Source organism: Triplophysa rosa, linkage group LG15 (assembly GCF_024868665.1).
Source record: "Triplophysa rosa linkage group LG15, Trosa_1v2, whole genome shotgun sequence".
NCBI classification, from domain to species: Eukaryota; Metazoa; Chordata; class Actinopteri; order Cypriniformes; family Nemacheilidae; genus Triplophysa; species Triplophysa rosa.
Window position 1 is genome coordinate 24,210,148 of NC_079904.1, and position 18,997 is coordinate 24,229,144.

Here is an 18,997-nt window from a genome sequence, read left to right on the forward strand (position 1 = left end):
ACTTTCTGTTGCTGTTTGCTTTCCACCTTCCCTCTGTCCCGCACCACAGACACATGACGCGCACAGCATCACGAAAAACCCCTCCGTCCTCAACATCCAGATGTTTGATTTCACACACGCACACACGCACACACACACACACACACACACATCAGCTGGCGGTCGGTGTGTAAGCACACGTGTTTGAAAAGATGGTGACGTGTTTATCTGACACAAAAGTGCATGTGCCTCAGGGCTCGCTCCTTATGACATCACATCCTGTGTGCACCTTTATTGGGTGTTCCCATCAGCCATTTCACTTTTTCTTTCCGTTCTCGACAACTGTGTCCATAATTCATCACTTAGCATCTACAGGTGGTGAACGCGGAGAAGCCGAGCGTGGACGCGGACGCATCCGTCTCTTCTGAAACGGCCCGTGAGGTCTTCTAACTTTCCCAGCATGCATCTGTGCTCATATTCAGATGATCCGGTGTTGTGTTTGAATTAATGCTGATGTTTTATCTCTGACGGCATGAACAGACTGACACACATGGGACTGACTCTGCTCTCAGAAAGGTCTTTGACTCTAAATGTTTTCATTCACCTCTTTGTTTTTTATTTAATATTCGTGAATTGATTGTTGTACTATCCTCTTCATTGCTTTGGTAAAGGTGACTTTGATTTTTTTGTTTGCTTGTCCGCAGATGTTTTTTGAATGTGATGTTTTTATTTTTTTGAGAAATCAACAGGGTTAATCAGGGTTTGGGGATTTGGTCACATGACTTGTGATTGATTCGCCTGCTGGTTAAAACTGTGATCACCAACATGTCACATCACCATACAGAATGTCAAACAGTGATGTCCAGAAGTCAGAGACCAGTGAAAATCTGTTACTTTAAGCTAATAAAAAATATTCTATGATATCAAAACAGTAAATATAATAAAGACTGAAGAAAAAGTCATATTTGTTTTGTTTCGGAGAAACCACAAAAGATTCTCAATGACATCTTTTCAGGTGTTGTGCAGATATAAAGAATGACAGAGTTTTATTGTTGTCTCAGACGTTTTGGAGCGGACTGTATTGTAATGTCATTTCATTTTGTTTATGATTTGGGTCAGTTCAGCTTTATTTCTCCTTTTCCCAATGTGTGTTTTCATGTTTTGACTCCACAGAGCAAGTCGAGAGTGCAGGGAGAGAATATATATGTCAGACATAGCAATTTAATGTTGGAGGTGTGTATGTTTATTAATCAAAACCAAAGCAAAGAGCAAAAGTGTGATGATGGTCGGACTGCTGTCGCGGGCTGTCTCTCTCTCTCTCTCAGGCTGTGTGTGTGTGTGTGTGTGTGCGCGCGCGCTTACCCGTGCATGTTAAAGCGTGTGTGTGTGTGTGTGTGTGTGTGTTCATGTTTGTATATCCCGGTGGGGACCTAAACCTGAATACACACCAACACATGGGGACTCGTGTCACCGTGGGGACCAAAATTGAGGTCCTCATGGGCACAAAAGCTAATAAATTGTACAGAACGATATTTTTAAAAAATCTAAAAATGCAAAAAGTGTTCTATGATCTTTAGGTTTAGGGATAGGGTTAGGGATAGGGGATAGAATATACAGTTTCTACAGTATAAAAACATTACGCCTATGGACTGTCCCCACGGAGATACCAGAGGTGTGTGTGCTTACCCGTGCATGACTGGCCAGTGTAAATCGTGTGCTTGCTGTGTGCTTACCGTCATGGACTGCATGTTAAAGCGTGTTGTGTGTGTTGTGGTGGCGCAGTGCTTACCCGTGCTGACTGCATGTTAAGGGTGTGTGTGCGGCGTGGTGCGTGCATGCTTAACCGCGGCATGAGCTGCATGTTAAGCGTGTGTGTCGTGTGTTGTGTTGTGGTGTGTGGGTGGTGTGGTGTGGCTTGTGCGGCGGCTTACCCGTGCATGGACATGCAAGTTAAGTGGTGCGTGTCGCGTGCTTACCAGTGCATGACTCTTAAAGCGTGGTTGTGTGTGTTGTGTGTGTGTGTGGTGTGTGTGTGTGTGTGTGTGTTGTCGTGCGCGGCCTTACACCGAGCAGACGGCGGCATGTTAGATTTCGTGTTGTGTTGTTCGTGTGCGCTCGCATGGCTTACCAGTGCATCGGACATGCATGTTAAAGGCTGTGTAGTGTGGCGGCGCGCGTGTAGCTTGACCCGTAGCAGGACTGTCGTTGGTGTGTGTGTGTGTGCCGCTGTGTGGTGCGCGGCGCGTGTTGTGTGTTGTGTGTGTGTGTGTGAGAAGGGCCTAGTGTGCGTGTGTGTGGACGGTGTGTGTGTGTGTGTGTGTGAGGATGTGATTTGGGAATGGTGTTCATAACAACACTAATGTTATTTCTGCTTCTGTTGCCGTGGTGATGGTTTCATTCACATGTTTGATGTTATAACTCGATGAAACTCACCCTGTGTGTCGCTGCTGAAGACACGCTGACCTCTGAGACACGCATGTTTACGTCATCTTGAGCTAATGCTTTTGTCAGTCATTTCTACTGGAAAACAAGAGAAAATATTAAGGAAGAAATGAAAGTCTGCACATTTAAGAATAAGGTTTGGTTATTTCAACCCAGCGTGGGGTCAAAGCTGGACAAACTCAGCTGTTGGGTTGTGAAGGATCCTATGCTGGGATGTTTCAACCTGTTGTTGGGTCACATCGACACATTTTCTGTGTTCATTTAACTCGATGCTTGGGTTTGTCCATTTTTCGACGCCATGCCGGATTTGAAAATAAGCCAACGTGTGCACTTTAAACTGATGGCACATGTGTTCTCAGAAATGGTGTGATTTCAGCTCTGAAGTCCTGCCTCACTGCCGTCCACAGTCACTGACCTCTGACCCCCGTAATCCCCTCGTTTCACCTAACCGTCAGTGAGAAAATCTTCCTTTACTCATCACCTCACAAGATGGCATCCACTGAACCGACCGTTGAGAACACTTTGACCTTAAGAGCTCAGTAAAGCTGTGAACAGCATCTGCAGTGCACACACGAGATGATGTAGCGTTGTCACCGGAGGGTTTGGTGTTGACTGTGGTTGGAGCGGTGAGGATGAGAGGATGTTCTGGTTGTGTCTGTACCCTGACCCGTGCCTGTCTCTCCCTGCTGCTGTGGGTTCCTCAGGATTTGGAGAAAACCCAGGAGGATGTGTTAAAGCATCAGGCTAGCATGAGCGAGCTAAAGCGCAGTTTTATGGAGGCTACGCCCGAGCCCAGGCCCAGTCAGTGGGACAAACGGCTGACGGGCAGCCCGGCCACCACCCTGCGCCTGCATGCTTCAGGGGTACGTGTGCTTCTGACGCCGGGATCCACACGCATGATCTGCACTTCCTGTCACTCTCGCATGTGTGTTTGGTATCTGCTGTACGGTGTGACAGTTGGGATCTCAGAGGCTTTTTCACACGAACACGTTTCTCTTTGAAAACACGTCTCGCTCCTTCTGTGTTTGCTCTCTGTCCACTCTGAGAGGAGCGTGTTTTTATCAACAAAAACTGCATAATGGATCCATTTCGGAGATGTTGTAGTGAAGAGCGAAAAAACCGAGACGTCTGGAAACAGTGACGTGTTTAGTCATGTGACCCATTCAGCTCAAAGTTGTTTTTGCTGCTCTCCAGTTTGTCAGCGTGGCTTTGTTTACATGTCACAGTACACAAGTGATTAGATGAAATACATCTCATAATCCCAACTGTCGCACATGATTCTCTGTATCGGCCAATGGCATGCCAGCTTTAGCACTGATGTGGTTTTCTGAGCACAGCTTCTGTTTTTTCTTTTATTTATTGTGTTTATGGTTTATACTGCTCTTTTTTACTCTTTTGTCCTTTTGTTTCATCTCGTGTCTTGCACATGTATTTATGCGTGTGTTGTGTTGTGTTGTTGACGTGAACTCTTGTGAATGTTGATGATTGTGATTCTGCATACGTTTTATTTTCTGGTCAGCCCACAAGCTCTTATTTCAGCTCAACTTCTGTTAACCACACGCGCGCGCGTTTCTATTCAGTGTGTGCGATTTTGTTTGCTGTATCACCCTCAGATGTCACACACCTCATGTCTCTTTCTGTCTCTCTGTTGAAATGGTTTAGCTAGTAATGAGCAATAATGAAGTTCACCCAAATATGAAAGTTAATTCACTGGTCCTCACCAGAGGAGACGTGACGAGACTAGACTGTGTAGGAATGATTGTGTCTATTCATCTGCATCGAGACTTTCTTGATGTTTCTGTTGATGTTCATGTGCAGTAACTACTGCTGTGTTTCCTTAGAAGAAAGTTTGTCATGTGGTTTCGAAACAATCTTGAGTTTTTGGGTGAACGTTTAGCGTGTTGCATGTCATCTAATAGCACTTCTGACTGCTTGTGTTTGTCTTTTCTTTTCCTCGCACTCGTTCATGTTGTTGTGTGGTTCTGTGACTCTCTGTAGAGTTTGGAGGAGGAGTTAACCTCTCTGTTTTTGAGTAAGGCCTGTTTCTCCTGCAGTGTCACTGCTGCTCCAGCAGAGGGCAGTAAAGTCCGGTGTCTGGCCGAGGTCTCGCATGTTTCTCTCTTTATCTCGCTCGCTTAACACAACTCCCTCATCTGTTCAAACTAAAGTTCAGTTCTGGCAGTCAGTGTCGATCCGCTCTGTGGTTTGACTCGTGATGTCTGATACACATCCATGCTCCACTCTGATGAGTGATTAATGAGCTGATATAACACACACACACACACGTCATTTCAGTAAATGAGTGAAACTAAATGAACATGTACGTAACATATTTAGTTAACATACAAAACAGACTCATACACATGAAAAAATCCACACCTATTACACGGCTGGTTGGAATGCTTGATTCTGATTGGCCAGTCGCGACATTTGCAGGTTCGTTATTCCCAGATAACAACCGCTAATAACACACAGTAACAAATCATTTTGACAGTTTTTTTTGACAAATTAAATGTAAATGTCTTTTCATAACATGTATGACATTATAAGTACAAATGATTAAACCAAATTGCCTTTTCGTGACATTTGAACGTCGAAAGTAACCGGCTTTTCCTCACGGAAGGTCTGCATTCGGTAAAAATGAGCTAATCAAATATTCCAAATTCACATTTCATGTCCAGTTTTTTCTCATGTGGCACGTAGGCGTGTAATAAGCGGGATCATGTACAAGCAGCCGGCCGTTATCATGAAATAAACCCTTCAGTGAGACACAAGACCCTCCGCTTCACGATAACAACTGGCTGCCGGTACATTATCCCTTACGTATCAGTCGAGAGTAAAGATTTGTCCAAATATCAGTCTGATGTATTTTAAACTTGTTCTTCGTTGTATTTGACTGCCAGACTGACCGTAAACTAGGGCTGGGCTTTGAGAACATTTTGGTAATTCGATTCAACAGTTCTCAGTATTTCATTTAAAATGCTAGTTTTGCAGACATGGAATCCATATTTAAATATACAGGCTGGTAACTGAAACCCCCCCCTTAGCTAAATGAATGAAATACACATTTACGTTAATAGTATAGCCCACACAACTGTTTTGAATGACTTTTACTTTGAGAAACCAAACATTACTGTAAAAAATAAAAACATTGTAAATGTGCAACAATGAAATCATGAACAACTTGAAACATGTTTAAGAAATAAATTCATCTTGAATAATAGCGCCATCCTCTGGACGAGAGGCGAAACACCGATAATATTCTCATGCGTTAAGAAGCGATGCGGGATATTGTTTCTTTAAATTGAAGTTGGATTAAAATCGAAGAATCGCTATTTTTTACCCAGCCCTACTGTGAACATCCATCACACATCTCTTTAACCGTGTGTCCTCGCTGTCATGTGTGTCGTCTTGTTCCTCAGTACACTAAAACTCAGCTGATGTCCATCTGTTTACATCCCATCATACACCATCAGAACATGCACTGACCACTAACAGTCACCACTGCACGTCACTGTTGACTTATGATGGGATGTAAACCGACTGCTTTCAATGACTGTGTCCTGTGATTTACCTTCAGGTTCCACAGAAACCCCCCCCACACCCCGAGACTGACCGCAGAGACGCCAGCAAGGTGCTCGACGCCCTCGCTCCAGCAGTCTAACATCACCTGAGCTCACTCACTCACACACTAACACCATACACGCACGCACCCCTCACGCTCTTCATTACAGATGTCCTCCATCATCATCATCATCATCCCTGCTTCTCTTTATGTTGCTTCTGGATTTCTTTCCTTCAGTTTCTTTCTGTGTTCGTTGTTTATGTTTTTGCTTCTCTCTCTCCATCCCTCGTGTGTGTGTGTGTGTGTGTGTGTCATTGTCTGGTGTAGAGTTCAGAGGTCAAACCCGATGTTAACGGCCAGCCAGAGGTCGTGGAGGTCATCGAGGAGACCGTCATCATCGAGGAAGTCGTCAAAGCCAAACCCAAAAGTCCGGCACCTGAGGTTACCATGGAAACCACAGAGGCGCCGGAGGTGAAGGAGGAGCGGAGTTTATCGTCTGACAGCGAGAGCGAGGAAGAGGCGGAGTATCACGCTCAGATGCCCAGTACCAGCATCTCCGCTCAACACATCAGAGAAGAACCAGAGGAAGAGGAGGCGGAGCTTACTCGACAAGCCCCGCCCACTGAGGTCCAGCTACCGCCAATGGCAGAATCGTCCGAGTTCACTCCCGCTGCAGAGGAGGAGTTGGCCGCACAGCCTGAAGACGAAGTGTTGTTGATGCCAGATGAAGCTCCGAACGGCCACGCCCCCAATACTGAAGTCCCGCCCACTCTCGAAGATGCTTTAGAGAAGGAGGAGTCTCACATTGTCAACGGCAACGTGTCACGCGTGGAACCGGAGCGTCTGCCACAGGTTATTTGTTGTTCGGAGGTAAATGCCATCTCGAGCTGAGACGTTTCGCTCTCGCCTCATTTCACACTCGTCCCTGCTGTCTCCGGAGGAAGATCTGCTCTCTCTCTCTCTCTCTCTCTCTCTCTCTCTAGTCGGGGTTAAAGGAGTATAACTCAACCAGCTTGTGTTAAAACATCCATCATTTCATCCTCTTACACCTTTCAGTTGATTTGATAATCCATCTCACTGCTACACACACACACACACACACTTGTGTAGAGATGAACGAGTGTTGTGAAGAATGCTGAAGGCATTGCATGTGTGTGTCTTCTACAGTATGTGGGGATGTGTTGCATGCTTTATGTAGTGTAGTGCACTTGTTGTGTTATTTATTTGAGCAGTGATGATAGTTGTGCACCCAACCCGAGCCGTGTGTGAACAGCTGATACACATCACAATTCAAAACACTGAATGAGCAGCAAACACACACACACACACACACACGAGTGAATCATGTTGAGTCCACCTGCTTCCAAAGATCAAAAATGTTTTCAACGCACTGCCACACTGTACATGACTGTAAATGAGCAGAATTGGGATGTCTGATTGTTGCACGCGTGTGTTTGATGAACACTGCCAAAGATCAAAGAAACCAAAATCAGTTCTCACGCGGAGTGCTTTTGATTCTCTGTTCGTCTGCGTGTGTTACACCAAAGATGTCTTGTGTATAGTCGCACAATAAACTGCAGGCCAGTGGGGTGTATTCGTCGGTTGTGTCATTAAGTGTTGTGTATCTCTGTGTAGCCTCCTGTTGTCAAGACTGAGATGGTCACCATTTCAGACACGTTTGCGGCTCAGAAGACGGAGATCTCCACTAAAGAAGTTCCCATCGTTCACACTGAAACCAAGACCATCACGTATGAAGCGGCTCAGGTCAGACTTTCCTCCTGTACACACACACACACACACACACACACACACACACACACACACAAACCTAGTTCGGGCACATTCTGAGATGTGACATTACACTGAACACACAGCTCAGCTTGACAAACATCCTTGTGTTCGGCACATCTTACATACTGTGTGAGTGGAGCGTCATCTGTGACATCACAAGCTCTTTCAGATGAACACACTCACGCACTCACACACTGTTGTTTAATGGGTTTGTTTCGTGTGTGTGTGATTGACAGCTGGATGGGAATGGAGACGGAGAGCCTGGTGTCCTGATGACAGCTCAAACCATCACCTCTGAATCACTCTGTACGACCACCACTACACACATCACAAAGGTAACGCGCGCACACACACACACACACACACACACATACGCTAGAGATTCTGGGGCTGGGTTCACAAAACTGTCAATTAGAATTTCTTAAGAAGTTCTCGGGTTCAGAATCATTTCTTGTGGGTCACATGATTTGATTGATTGATTGACAGACACTAAAGGGAGGCCAGTCAGAAACCCGCATCGAGAAACGGATCGTCATCACGGGAGACTCGGACATTGATCACGATCAGGTGAAACTACACCTGAACATTCATGTTGAACCTCACACGTATGTCCGTGTTTCTGTCATGACACACTTTTCTGATTGGTCAGGAGCGCGCACACTTGTTTCCATAGTGATGTGACATACGTTCTTTCCAGACCGACGTTCTTGGTTTCATCAGTCATTGTTGTTTCACCTCATCTGCGTGTCCTTCATTCATTCACGTGTTGAGTTGTTTCTTTTTTCTTGAATCTTTTGTTTGCTTGTTGTTTGTGTTTATTGTTTTGGCTGTGGGCGGGGTCAGGCGTTGGCCCAGGCTATAAAGGAGGCCAAAGAGCAGCACCCTGACATGTCCGTCACTCGTGTGGTCGTGCACAAAGAGACCGAGCTCGCTGAAGACGATGACTGAAGGACAGGTAAGCACACGGCGACCATCTCCAGGGCAACAAGCTCTGCTCTTGACGACCGTCTCTTCCTGCTGCGACCCGACGGCTTCCTTCACCTTTATCCTTCATTCGTGTCTGCTTTTCTTTTGCCTTTTCTTCATCTTCACTCACTTTGTGTTTGCGTCTGGTGTTCTTCCTGTTCCACCACACAAACATGAAGAGGTTTGCGTGATTCTTTCACAGTGTTTGAGGTGTATGCTAAGGTTTTCCAAATAGAACGGGGCACGTGAACACTTAAATCCATCCAGAGAGCAGAGGGCATTCTTCAGTTCTGCACAAACCAGAGTCAGTCCAGCATGAGACGTGTGAGGAGTTCACTAAAGCAAGACGCCGTGTGAAGCAGTGGGTTACAGTGCATTTTATAACAGCTGGGGGCGTTGTGGCGCGAGTCATTAAAACCCCCTCAGCTGTTATAAAATGCACTGTAACCCACTGCTTCACACGGCTTCTTGCTTTTACAAAACGGTTACTCCATATGCTTAGCAAGGTTTCATAAAATAAAGTAAATAAAATGATATTTAGGCTGTGTGGTGCGTTCAGCCGTTACATATGGGGGTATTTTATAACGGCTTAGAACTCCGCTCAGCCAATCAGAATCAAGGACCAGAACTGACCGCTTTATAAAAAGAAATGTTCAAGATAAATCACAAGCCCAGACGTCCAGTTCTGTGTTCGCGTTCTGGTCTCTGTGTTACACTCACGACAGACGCACGGGTGACGCGTGAAATGATGTGATGTCACAGGAAACATGCTGTAGGACAGTTCAGGGATTCTTCTTCACTGGGGTGGGTGGTCACTCTTTTAACATGATTTCTGTTTCCATGGTAACAGCCACTTCTTCCATTCTTGAATCTCTTCAGGATTACAGTTCTTCGCCAGAGAAGCTTCTTAAGAAATCAAGCAGAAATATGGGAAGGTTTTCTCACGTTATTGCTGAAATGAATCGTTAACTGTTAGCATCAACACACACGCACGCACACAAATATTGTGTAAACATTATAACCTTTACAACCGAATCAAGAAAAGATTCAAACGGACATTTCCCTAAACTCCCGTTCCATGAAGGACGTGTGCTGTGCGATGCTCCTCGGGAGGATCTCGTTTGACGTCTCTGTTGTGTTTTCTTCACAGCGCTGAAGTGTTCATCCGGCGGGACCATCAAGAGCTCGGATCTCGTGGTTCTGCATCCCAACATCTTCATCGTTCTCTAGCGCTCACAAACCACCACTTCACTAACACGTGTAGCATTTAGTCTTTTTAGTCCTTGATCTTTTCCTCCAAACATTCTCCTAAAGACCAGATCCATGTTATTTTTATTCTATCAAATAGTCCTTCACATTCCCCTAGCACATTTACACATCACATGAGAAGAGGGACAGATAGATTTGGATCTTTGTTACGGTTTGTAAGGGACCAGCACACAGGACACTGGTGTCAATCATTGGTCTATGCAGTCAAAGGTCAGAACATTCCAGTGAGAGGGGAGGAGCTTCAGTAACTCACACCCTCTCATCGTGAGACATCACAAAACCTCGGCAGCTCTGTGTGACCTTTGATTTCCAGACACCAGTGATCTGATGTTTGTAGAAACCCTCTTTTCTTTCTTTTTCTTTTTTTATATCGGACCTGAACTATAAAGTGATGATTTAGATGAAGTACGTTTGCCCTTTGAAATCTTTCTACTCTCTCTGTCAGATATGAGATGTTTTTGATGAAATACAGTAGATGTGATTTGGCTGTAGATTGAGGCCTGTGCTGATTCTCCTCTCTCTCTCTCTCTCTCTCTCTCTCTCTCCGTCTGTCGTCTTCTGCTCATCTGCATCATGTGTATAGCAGCTCATCTTAGATCCTTTGTTTGTTTGTTTTTTAAGCGGCTTTGAATGATCTGTAATGTTTTTACGCCCCACCCGTTGTGTAACACTCTTCAAATAAAAGTTTGTTTACTCTCTAATATTCATGCTTGGGATGCTTTTTTCTAAAGAAAATATTTGCTGGATGACTTGAATTGAATAATGAAGAAAATCTGTCAATAAGTTCAGAATGGATGTGAACTACGGTTTCAAAATCAGGTCAGGATGAGACCTTAAGAAAACAAAAGAACATTTCTGCACGTTCACTGAAGATGATGAGACGTGACTGTTTTCATTTGTTTTGGATTCTTTTTAGTCAGGGTTCCCACAGGTCATGGAATTTTAAAAGGTCTATTCCAGGATTTTTTTTTTTGTCGAAGTCATGGAATATCAGGATGTTTTGTTTGTCACTTTAAATTTTAGTTTCCATTGATCAAAATGTCATTTTTCTATACTGTATTTTTCATCATGTTTTTACACATTTTTGCGTATTGTTTTATTCCCAGCTTCCCGCTTGTCACCTGGCAACCACTTGAGTCAAATGCAGTCACCTGTATCTCTTAACTAAGGCAAAATGCCAGGAAAATGTACATTTCAAGAGCTTTGGCTAAAAAACGACCTCTTCAAAGACTGGGTTTCATTCATTACAGGTCATGGAAATTGTATTGACATGAACTAACATTGACGAGGGTTAAGAAATGATGAAAATCTCAATTGTTCATTGTTAGCTAATGTTCGCTAATATTACCTTGTTGTAAAGTGTTCCCGTGTTTTTATACATTATTACGCACTCATGACTGTGTACACGTGCGCGTCTTCTGGAGCTTTATGATCTCCTGCACTCTTCATCTCACATCAAATCAGAATCGGTTGTGTATTTTGTTCAGTTTGTGTTGTTGTGTATAGAATATAATAACTAGATAGAAATGAATGTAATCTATAACTACTAAAGTAAATAATACAAAGGATAAGGAAATAAGAAATGAAATACAACACAAAATGTATGTCTGTACTCTCAAGTCAGAAGTTCATCATCTGTGGGGAATACATGAACACACAGATAGCTTGTAAGAAATTCACATCCTACGATGTGTCATTAGTGTGAAGAGCATCTCAGGACTCTTCTTCACACACACACACACACACACGTGTCTCACGAGTTCAGTCTGATGTTCGTGTTTTATAACCATCAGATAGTGTTAGTCCTGCGCTCATGTGTCCCGCCGTCCGTCTGGTTCTGTACCGCCGTCCATGACACAGCTGAGATGCTGTTACTCGAGGATCCCTTGCCACCGCCAACTCTTTCTCCACTGACAGACAGAAAGACAGACAGAGATTTACACATGAACCCGTTTGTGTACCTTACATTTACATTACTGCATTTGGCAGACGCTTTTATCCACTGCGACTTACATTATATTGTATTGTATTATACATTTGTGTCTGACTATGTGCGATCCCCTGGGATGGAACCCATGACCTCGGCGTTGCTGGTGCCATGCTGTAACCGCAGAAAAGCATCATGAGAAGATGATCATCTCAAGAACATTCATTCAGACTGTACTCTTCTAAACATAACCACACTTCTCTGAAATCATGGCATCAACGCTGTATAGTTTCTTTGCACTGATGTACGTTTCTGACTCACATTTGTAGTTGTGAACCATGTGTGTTTGAGATCAGCTGAAAAATACTCCCAGCTGTGTGTATGAGGTTGTTCACAGGCTCCATGATGACCTGGTGTTAGCTGACACACACAGAGTTTCATTTGGTTTTAGAAGTCTGCATCAGCTCTCAAAGGTACAACCAGAGATGGGCACGAAAAAATATTTCGTTACAGAAATACTCATCAAATGTATTTAAATAAAATACAAGCAACTTGTTATTTGAAATACAAAAGTAGAAACCAAATTACAAGCAATCATTTGAAGGGCGAGCTTAACAGTGGAATTAGAAGAACGATAGAAACGTTTTCTAAACTAAACAGCAACTGCTCAGATTTGGTAGTCACCAGCGGGGCGAGCTGGCATTGACCCGGCACCTTCCAAACTACTGGGGCAGTGCCCCGCCACCTGACGCAATGGTGCTCGACTTTATGCGATGCTGCAAACGGCACAGTATGTTTTCTAGACAAACACCAGTTGTACATCGACATCTCTCAGACAAAAAGACGATTAAAGTGATTTTCCAGGAAACAGTCAGGCATGCATGTCTATCAGGTTCAATCTAGCAATGCATGTCCATCTGTTTTTCTGAAGCAAATCAAACATTTGTGTTTTGCCTGATAGTATAGGACCAACGCAATTGTTGGAATTGGTTAGTTGAAGTCAGCCATTAGTTAAGCATCTTATATGTTTTTATGGAGATACTGGAATGTACGTTTTTTACATATTACATATTGTATACATGGAATTTATTTAAATTGGTCATTAAAGATCTTAAAATATTGACTTAAATATTTTCAGCAATTTCTGAACAGTGGTGCCGTCCCTGCCTGCTGATGAAAGTTATTGTACGCAAGAATAAAATGACATATTTGAAGAAGTATTTAAAAAAAGAAAATAGTCTCTCGAAGTGTTTAATTACAAATTACGTTTGACTTTTTTGGTTGAGGAAAATACAAATTACGAAATACTCAATAGTAATTAAATACGTATTTTAAATACTTTTCTGTCAGGTTCACTGCCGTCAAAAATGATTGACAATCAGCATATATTGTAGATTGGCGGTATGGTTCTGTTCTGGGACAAAAACTCCCTGCCCGTCCATGCAGGCAGCGTGAATAAGACCCCCTTAGGGTAAACGGAACAGAACAAGCAGATGTCATCAGTTCTTTATGATATTTTAGTGTAACACATAATGTAAGTATTTGAGACTGTGAAAAGTAATAGCAGTCGAGTTCCAATAGTAAACGTGAGCTGGAGCTGGGGATGGAGGGGGGAATTTGCTCCTGAGCAACGCCATATGCTGCTATTAGCTGAATGAAATTTAAACGGAAACTGTGATTGCGTCATATTTCTACAGGAAGATGAGGATCAGCTGATGCGAGCTTGACTCACGTGACCTGCCAGAACTACCACGACACGCTTGATTTCATTCAAATACTGCCCATACCTCTGTATCTTTGCTCCATGAACTAAAACATTACCACTCGTTGTGCACACCTCATAAATGATGACAATCAACAAAACATTCTCATACACACATCAGCACTGAACATTACACAACAAACTGATAGAAAATGACAACAAAACAAACACTCTGACGTAAGATCCAGAATGATGCTGGCTTCACTGTTGAATGTCTGTATCTTCGACATGAATTCACAGAGTATACTGTATGTTGCTAACCATCATTTCTCGTCTGTTTAACACACACATTGAGTTATGCTCATTCTCTCTCTTTCTGCCTTGAGAAAACCTTTTTCCTTTCATTTGAAACACTTTTGTGGGTGTTTCACAGACAGGGTCCCAGACCAAAACATGTTTGAGCTGAAAACAACTTGCACTGACATATCTTTATCAACGTGATTGTTTAGTCTCAAGATGAAATGTTTTTTTCTTGTAATGCACATAAAAGCTACTTAAAAGTTCTCCTTGAGTCTCGATCTAAACTCTGTGAAACCACCTGTTGAACAGTTCAAAGGGTTTTCTAAAGGTTTGATGTCTTTATGTTTGCATGTGACAGCAAGCATGTGTGTGTTTTACAGAGGTGAGATGTTCTACCTTGCTGTAGTTTGTAGACGAGCGCAGTGATGATCAGCAGAAGTAAAGTGGTGACGGGTAAGAAGATTCCCGTCCACAGGATCCATCCTGGAAGATGATTGATGAACACAGCGAGCGTGGACATCAGAAATGTGTTCGAGTCTGTGTCTTCTCTCTCTCTCTCTCTCTCTCTCTCTCTCTCTCTCTCTCTGCTGAACTTTGAGCTTAAATCTGATTTACTGCTGCTGGTTAATACTTCACCATGTGTGACCTGTGAACCCTGTAAACAAAACATCTACTGTTCTCTCTTTCATCACAATAACAAACACGTGTGAATCAAGTCAGATCATCATCGTTATTATTCTCTCACATTTCTAGCACTCAACAGCATTCATTGTCTTCTGATTGTTTGTAGTTTAATGATGATTGAATTTGAGTTTAAAAGACATGAATTTTGTTTTAGTGGACATATACTGTATGTTAGTTTCAGGAAGCGACTGAATTGAATGTATATTATGAACTGTTGCGTGCGGAGAGGATCTCATTACTGCATTTCTCCTGGGTTACACTGAAGGTGTTTGTCTTCTATTAAATGACACGACCTCAGTCAAAGAGATCAACTGATGATGATCACAATGAAGCATGTGTGTTTATGCTCTTCTATATTTGTACAGAAAACGAGTGTGAATGTTGTTGTTGGAGTGAGTTGTCATGGAAACAGAATCTCAGCATTATCATGAAACATTTGTTTAAAGGTTACTGTACATATCTCATTATTCTGAAAGGCTCTCATCAGAATTCCCGTGACTCTGAATCTGTTTCATACAGACGAGATCTGTTCTCACTTTGAAAGCACTACTGTACATTCAGCTTTCTGTGATGTCATTGTAAATGATGACATAAAATACACAGTTTCAGATGATCAATTTTCAGATCTGACAACATAACAAATAGTCGTTCATAAATATCAAACAAACTGGGCCACTTGTGATCAATTCTGCATTTTGCATGACTTGAATAATGAATAATTTCCCCATCAGGCAAATACATAAAGACTGATTCTCATCCTCATGAGATGCTGACGTGATGCTTCTTTTATCTCTTGTATATATTTCATGAACGCCGCTTCTCATCTGTCATAATCTAAAGAGAATCTTAATCATTTATTAGTCAACCAAGAAGTTTTCTATATATCAAAGCTGTAAAGAGAAATGTATTCAATACTTTTATGAAACTGTACAAACATCACTGTCACGTTTCCATTTTTTCGTGGCTGTTGAATGATTTCTTTCACTGGTTCTGGTTCCATGATTTTTTAAATGTACGTGTGTCGTTATCATCCAAGACAAAGCGATGATTTGAGTAATGACACCCACTGTATCTGTTCATACAACGTCATCGAAACATTTTTGTCAAATTTTTGTCAAACATGTGTAGATGTGTAGAAAACATTCAGCATCTAAAGCATATACGCACAGTATAGTTATGAATAATAAAATCGGTTTGAAATTCTAAAAGGAAATTGACAGCAAGTGTAAATGTAACTGCAAATCGTTTGACTTCAATATTTCGTTGCTGCTGTTTTCCAGTTGTTGTCATGGCAACAGTGCACAGCTGTAATCCAGGTCGAGTCGTTCACATGCACACGTCTGCATTTCTTCACCGCTCTCATGCTTTTGAACACGTCTGAATGCAGATTTAAAGTGCATGTGTGTGTGTGTGTATCACATTTTCACTTTAATCCTATTTTTGAAGACTAATGCATAAATATGATTTATTATCAATATTTACATATTTACCTGCAGTCTCGTAACATCAAATGAAGAGACGCCGCCGCTGGACTGTAATTTAAAGTACAGCAGCAGTAAACACATGTAGATTAACAGCATAAGAACTTGATCTTGATCATTTATAAAATGTTGCGTAGAAAGCGTCCTAAATTAGATTTTACGATCATTTCTCAAAGTGCTTACGTGTGAGTTATAGAACGAACGCCTCTCTATCAGATGTGAAATCTATAAATGGCAATGATCTTGAAATTGCGCGCAGATCTCCACCTTTTAACGATGTCTAATTAATGTCATTGATATATAAAAGAGCACCTGTCTGCAAGAATAACTTATATTTCCAAAAACCTGCAGCACTCGGACAAGCAAAAGTGCGTACGTCTGCGTTTCCACGTCAACGACCCATTGTATAAATATGAACGTTGGCGTACGCACGCTTTACGATCAAATCTGTGCGTGCGCATGAGGCCCCAGAAATGAATCTGATGATCAGTTCCTCACAGTGAAAACTTTCCAACACATAGAGTAGAGTCCGGAAGAAGAAGAATTCCAAACAAAAGGACTCATGGAAGTGTTTGGCAGAAGCGTTTGACATTTGGATGCTTTTGATTTGACTGGTGAACAGACCGTGAAGATTTTAGTTCGACAGAATGTTTTATTTCCTGCCAGCACTCATCTGAGAACTTGAGGACATCTGTGTGTCTTCTTCATCTCTTTCTGTCCGCCGTAATGAGAAATCAAACCTTCCGTCATTTCAAATGCATGAACGACTACCTAGCTTCTGTCTTCACATCACATTAATTGTGCTTTTATTCTTCATGACAACGAGATGAAGCGATGTTCAGCGCGTCCGAGGGATGACATTCTGTTTTTAGTTGTGTTTAATTGAGTGTATGGAGATCAGCTGCTAAACGTTGGATTGTTCTGTTGGAATGAGCGTGTTTCTGCACTGCAAGAGGTCGTCTAACATGCGTCACAATCATAAAAATTCATGAAAGGGAAATGAGCCGTCATTATTTCATGTAGTTGAGGATATAGAAACATGTTGGGTAATTAGCAATTAATCCTCTGTTCATTAAAGCTGGCTGAAGGTAGAAGCAGAGGTAGAGGACGGCGTCTGGCTGCGTCTCCATGGAAACAAAGGATGCTGAAATAACAAAAGACTTGTGAATAAGCACGAATCCATCTCTCGGTTCATTTCCACAGGGTTTGAATTCAGTGGAATTGGATTGGACTCGCACGTTTTTCCTCATTTCTCAACTCCCACTGTCTAACACCATTGTTTTGTGAGAATGATTTAAAGTAAAAACCATCAGTGATGTAGTGACGCTATGAACTCTGAACTGATCGAGCGACTGATAGTAAGATGACATGTACACGCGATGTCCATAAGCTCACACTGGAGTGCTTTCACTCTGAAATATTCATAAACCGATGAAATATTCACACAGTGTGATGTGATAGTTGATATAATCGTGTGTCCTGTGTTGAGCGCTTTCAAATATTCATCATATTTCAGGACACAAGCATGCTTTCAGACACAAGTGAAGGTTAATGCTATAGCGGTTGCTGAACGGGGGATGATGCTGAAAGCCATGACAGATTTTAACACTGAATGATATGAATGTGAACTAGAATAGAATAATATATTACATTTACATTTAGTCATTTAGCAGATGCTTTTATCCAAAGCGACTTGCAAATGAGGTAAACAATAGAAGCAATTGGAACAACATAAGGACAACCAAAACTGGTCTCATATAGTCTACCACAGTATACAAAGCTAAGGTTTTTTTTTTGAAGATAGAAAGAGTAGAAAATAAATATAAGTCAGATCTGATCGGTCAGGTGCTGACGGAACAGAATCTGCTGATCTTGTAGCAGCGGGCAGGTCATTGCGCAGATGTGGAACCGAGTGATTGTTTTTCCCTTTTTGGGATGGCACTACAAGATGTCGTTCGTTTGCAGAGCGTAGGGATCTGGCGGGTATATACGTCTGCATTAGTGAGTGAAGATAAGGGGGTGCCAAATCAGTGGTGGTCTTGTAGGCCAGGAGCAGAGTCTTGAATTTGATTCGAGTGACTATAGAGAGCCAATGTGACTTAGTGAAGAGAGGAGTGACGTGTGCTCTCTTTGGTTCATTGAAGACCACTCTTGCCGCCGCATTCTGGATCATCTGTAGAGGTTTTGTTGTGCAAGCTGGAAGTCCAGCCAGTAGCGCATTGCAGTAGTCCAGTCTGGACAGAACAAGAGCCTGGACTAGGACTTGCGTAGCATGCTCGGATAGGAAAGGTCTAATTTTCCTAATATTGTAGAGGATGAATCTACAGGACCGAGTGGTGCTGTTAACTTGATCAGTGAAGTTAAGCTGATCGTCGATCACCACTCCCAGGTTTCTGGCCGTTCTGGAAGATGTGATGGTTGATGAGTCCAGTTGAATGGAGAAGTTGTGATGACTCTTTGTGTTGGCCGGGATTACAAGCAGTTCTGTTTTAGCAAGGTTCAGCTGCAGGTGATGGTCCTTCATCCAGAGCTAGATGTCGGCTAGGCATGCTGAAATGCGTGCAGAAACAGTCGGATCGTCAGGCTGAAATGACAGGTGGAGTTGTGTATCATCCGCATAGCAGTGATAGGAAAAGCCATGTTTCTGAATGACAGAGCCAAGGGATGTCATGTATACAGAAAAGAGCAACGGCCCAAGCACTGAGCCCTGAGGCACCCCTGTGTCGAGTTGTTGGGACTCAGAGACCTCTCCTCTCCAGGATACTCTAAATGACCTACCTGTGAGGTAAGACCTGAACCATTGTAGCACCACTCCAGAGACACCCATAGCCTTGAGGGTCGACAGGAGGATGTGGTGGTTAATGGTGTCAAAGGCAGCAGACAGATCCAGT

At 42.7% G+C, this 18,997-nt stretch overlaps 2 protein-coding genes across 16 annotated transcripts in view; one reads left to right on the plus strand and one right to left on the minus strand.

Annotated features, from left to right (window-relative positions):
• epb41l2 (erythrocyte membrane protein band 4.1 like 2) overlaps positions 1-10,713 on the plus strand; it is an 82,290-nt gene extending 71,577 nt beyond the window's left edge. For 2 of the 14 annotated variants that reach the window (XM_057353573.1, XM_057353576.1), the window contains exons 14-23: positions 1,153-1,212; positions 3,126-3,284; positions 4,420-4,524; positions 6,002-6,055; positions 6,314-6,856; positions 7,622-7,750; positions 8,014-8,112; positions 8,264-8,344; positions 8,621-8,732; positions 9,894-10,713. In XM_057353573.1, the coding sequence (XP_057209556.1) occupies positions 1,153-1,212; positions 3,126-3,284; positions 4,420-4,524; positions 6,002-6,055; positions 6,314-6,856; positions 7,622-7,750; positions 8,014-8,112; positions 8,264-8,344; positions 8,621-8,725 (1,335 nt within the window). In that variant the 3' untranslated portion in view covers positions 8,726-8,732; positions 9,894-10,713. The remainder of the gene's footprint in view (positions 1-1,152; positions 1,213-3,125; positions 3,285-4,419; positions 4,525-6,001; positions 6,056-6,313; positions 6,857-7,621; positions 7,751-8,013; positions 8,113-8,263; positions 8,345-8,620; positions 8,733-9,893) is intronic. The other 12 variants (XM_057353577.1, XM_057353585.1, XM_057353574.1 and 9 more) reach the window with 12 other exon arrangements.
• Positions 10,714-11,383: 670 nt separating this feature from the next.
• On the minus strand, positions 11,384-14,483 carry LOC130566261 (small leucine-rich protein 1-like). 2 transcript variants are annotated; one of them, XM_057353623.1, is made up of 3 exons: positions 14,338-14,483; positions 12,026-12,113; positions 11,384-11,922 (listed from the first exon to the last, which is right to left on the minus strand). In XM_057353623.1, the coding sequence occupies exons 1-3, from the start codon at positions 14,459-14,461 to the stop codon at positions 11,802-11,804; spliced, it is 333 nt and encodes a 110-aa protein (XP_057209606.1). In that variant the 5' UTR covers positions 14,462-14,483; the 3' UTR covers positions 11,384-11,801. The 2 variants fall into 2 exon arrangements, with proteins under 2 accessions (XP_057209606.1, XP_057209607.1); XM_057353624.1 differs by lacking the exon at positions 12,026-12,113.
• Positions 14,484-18,997: the final 4,514 nt, after the last annotated feature.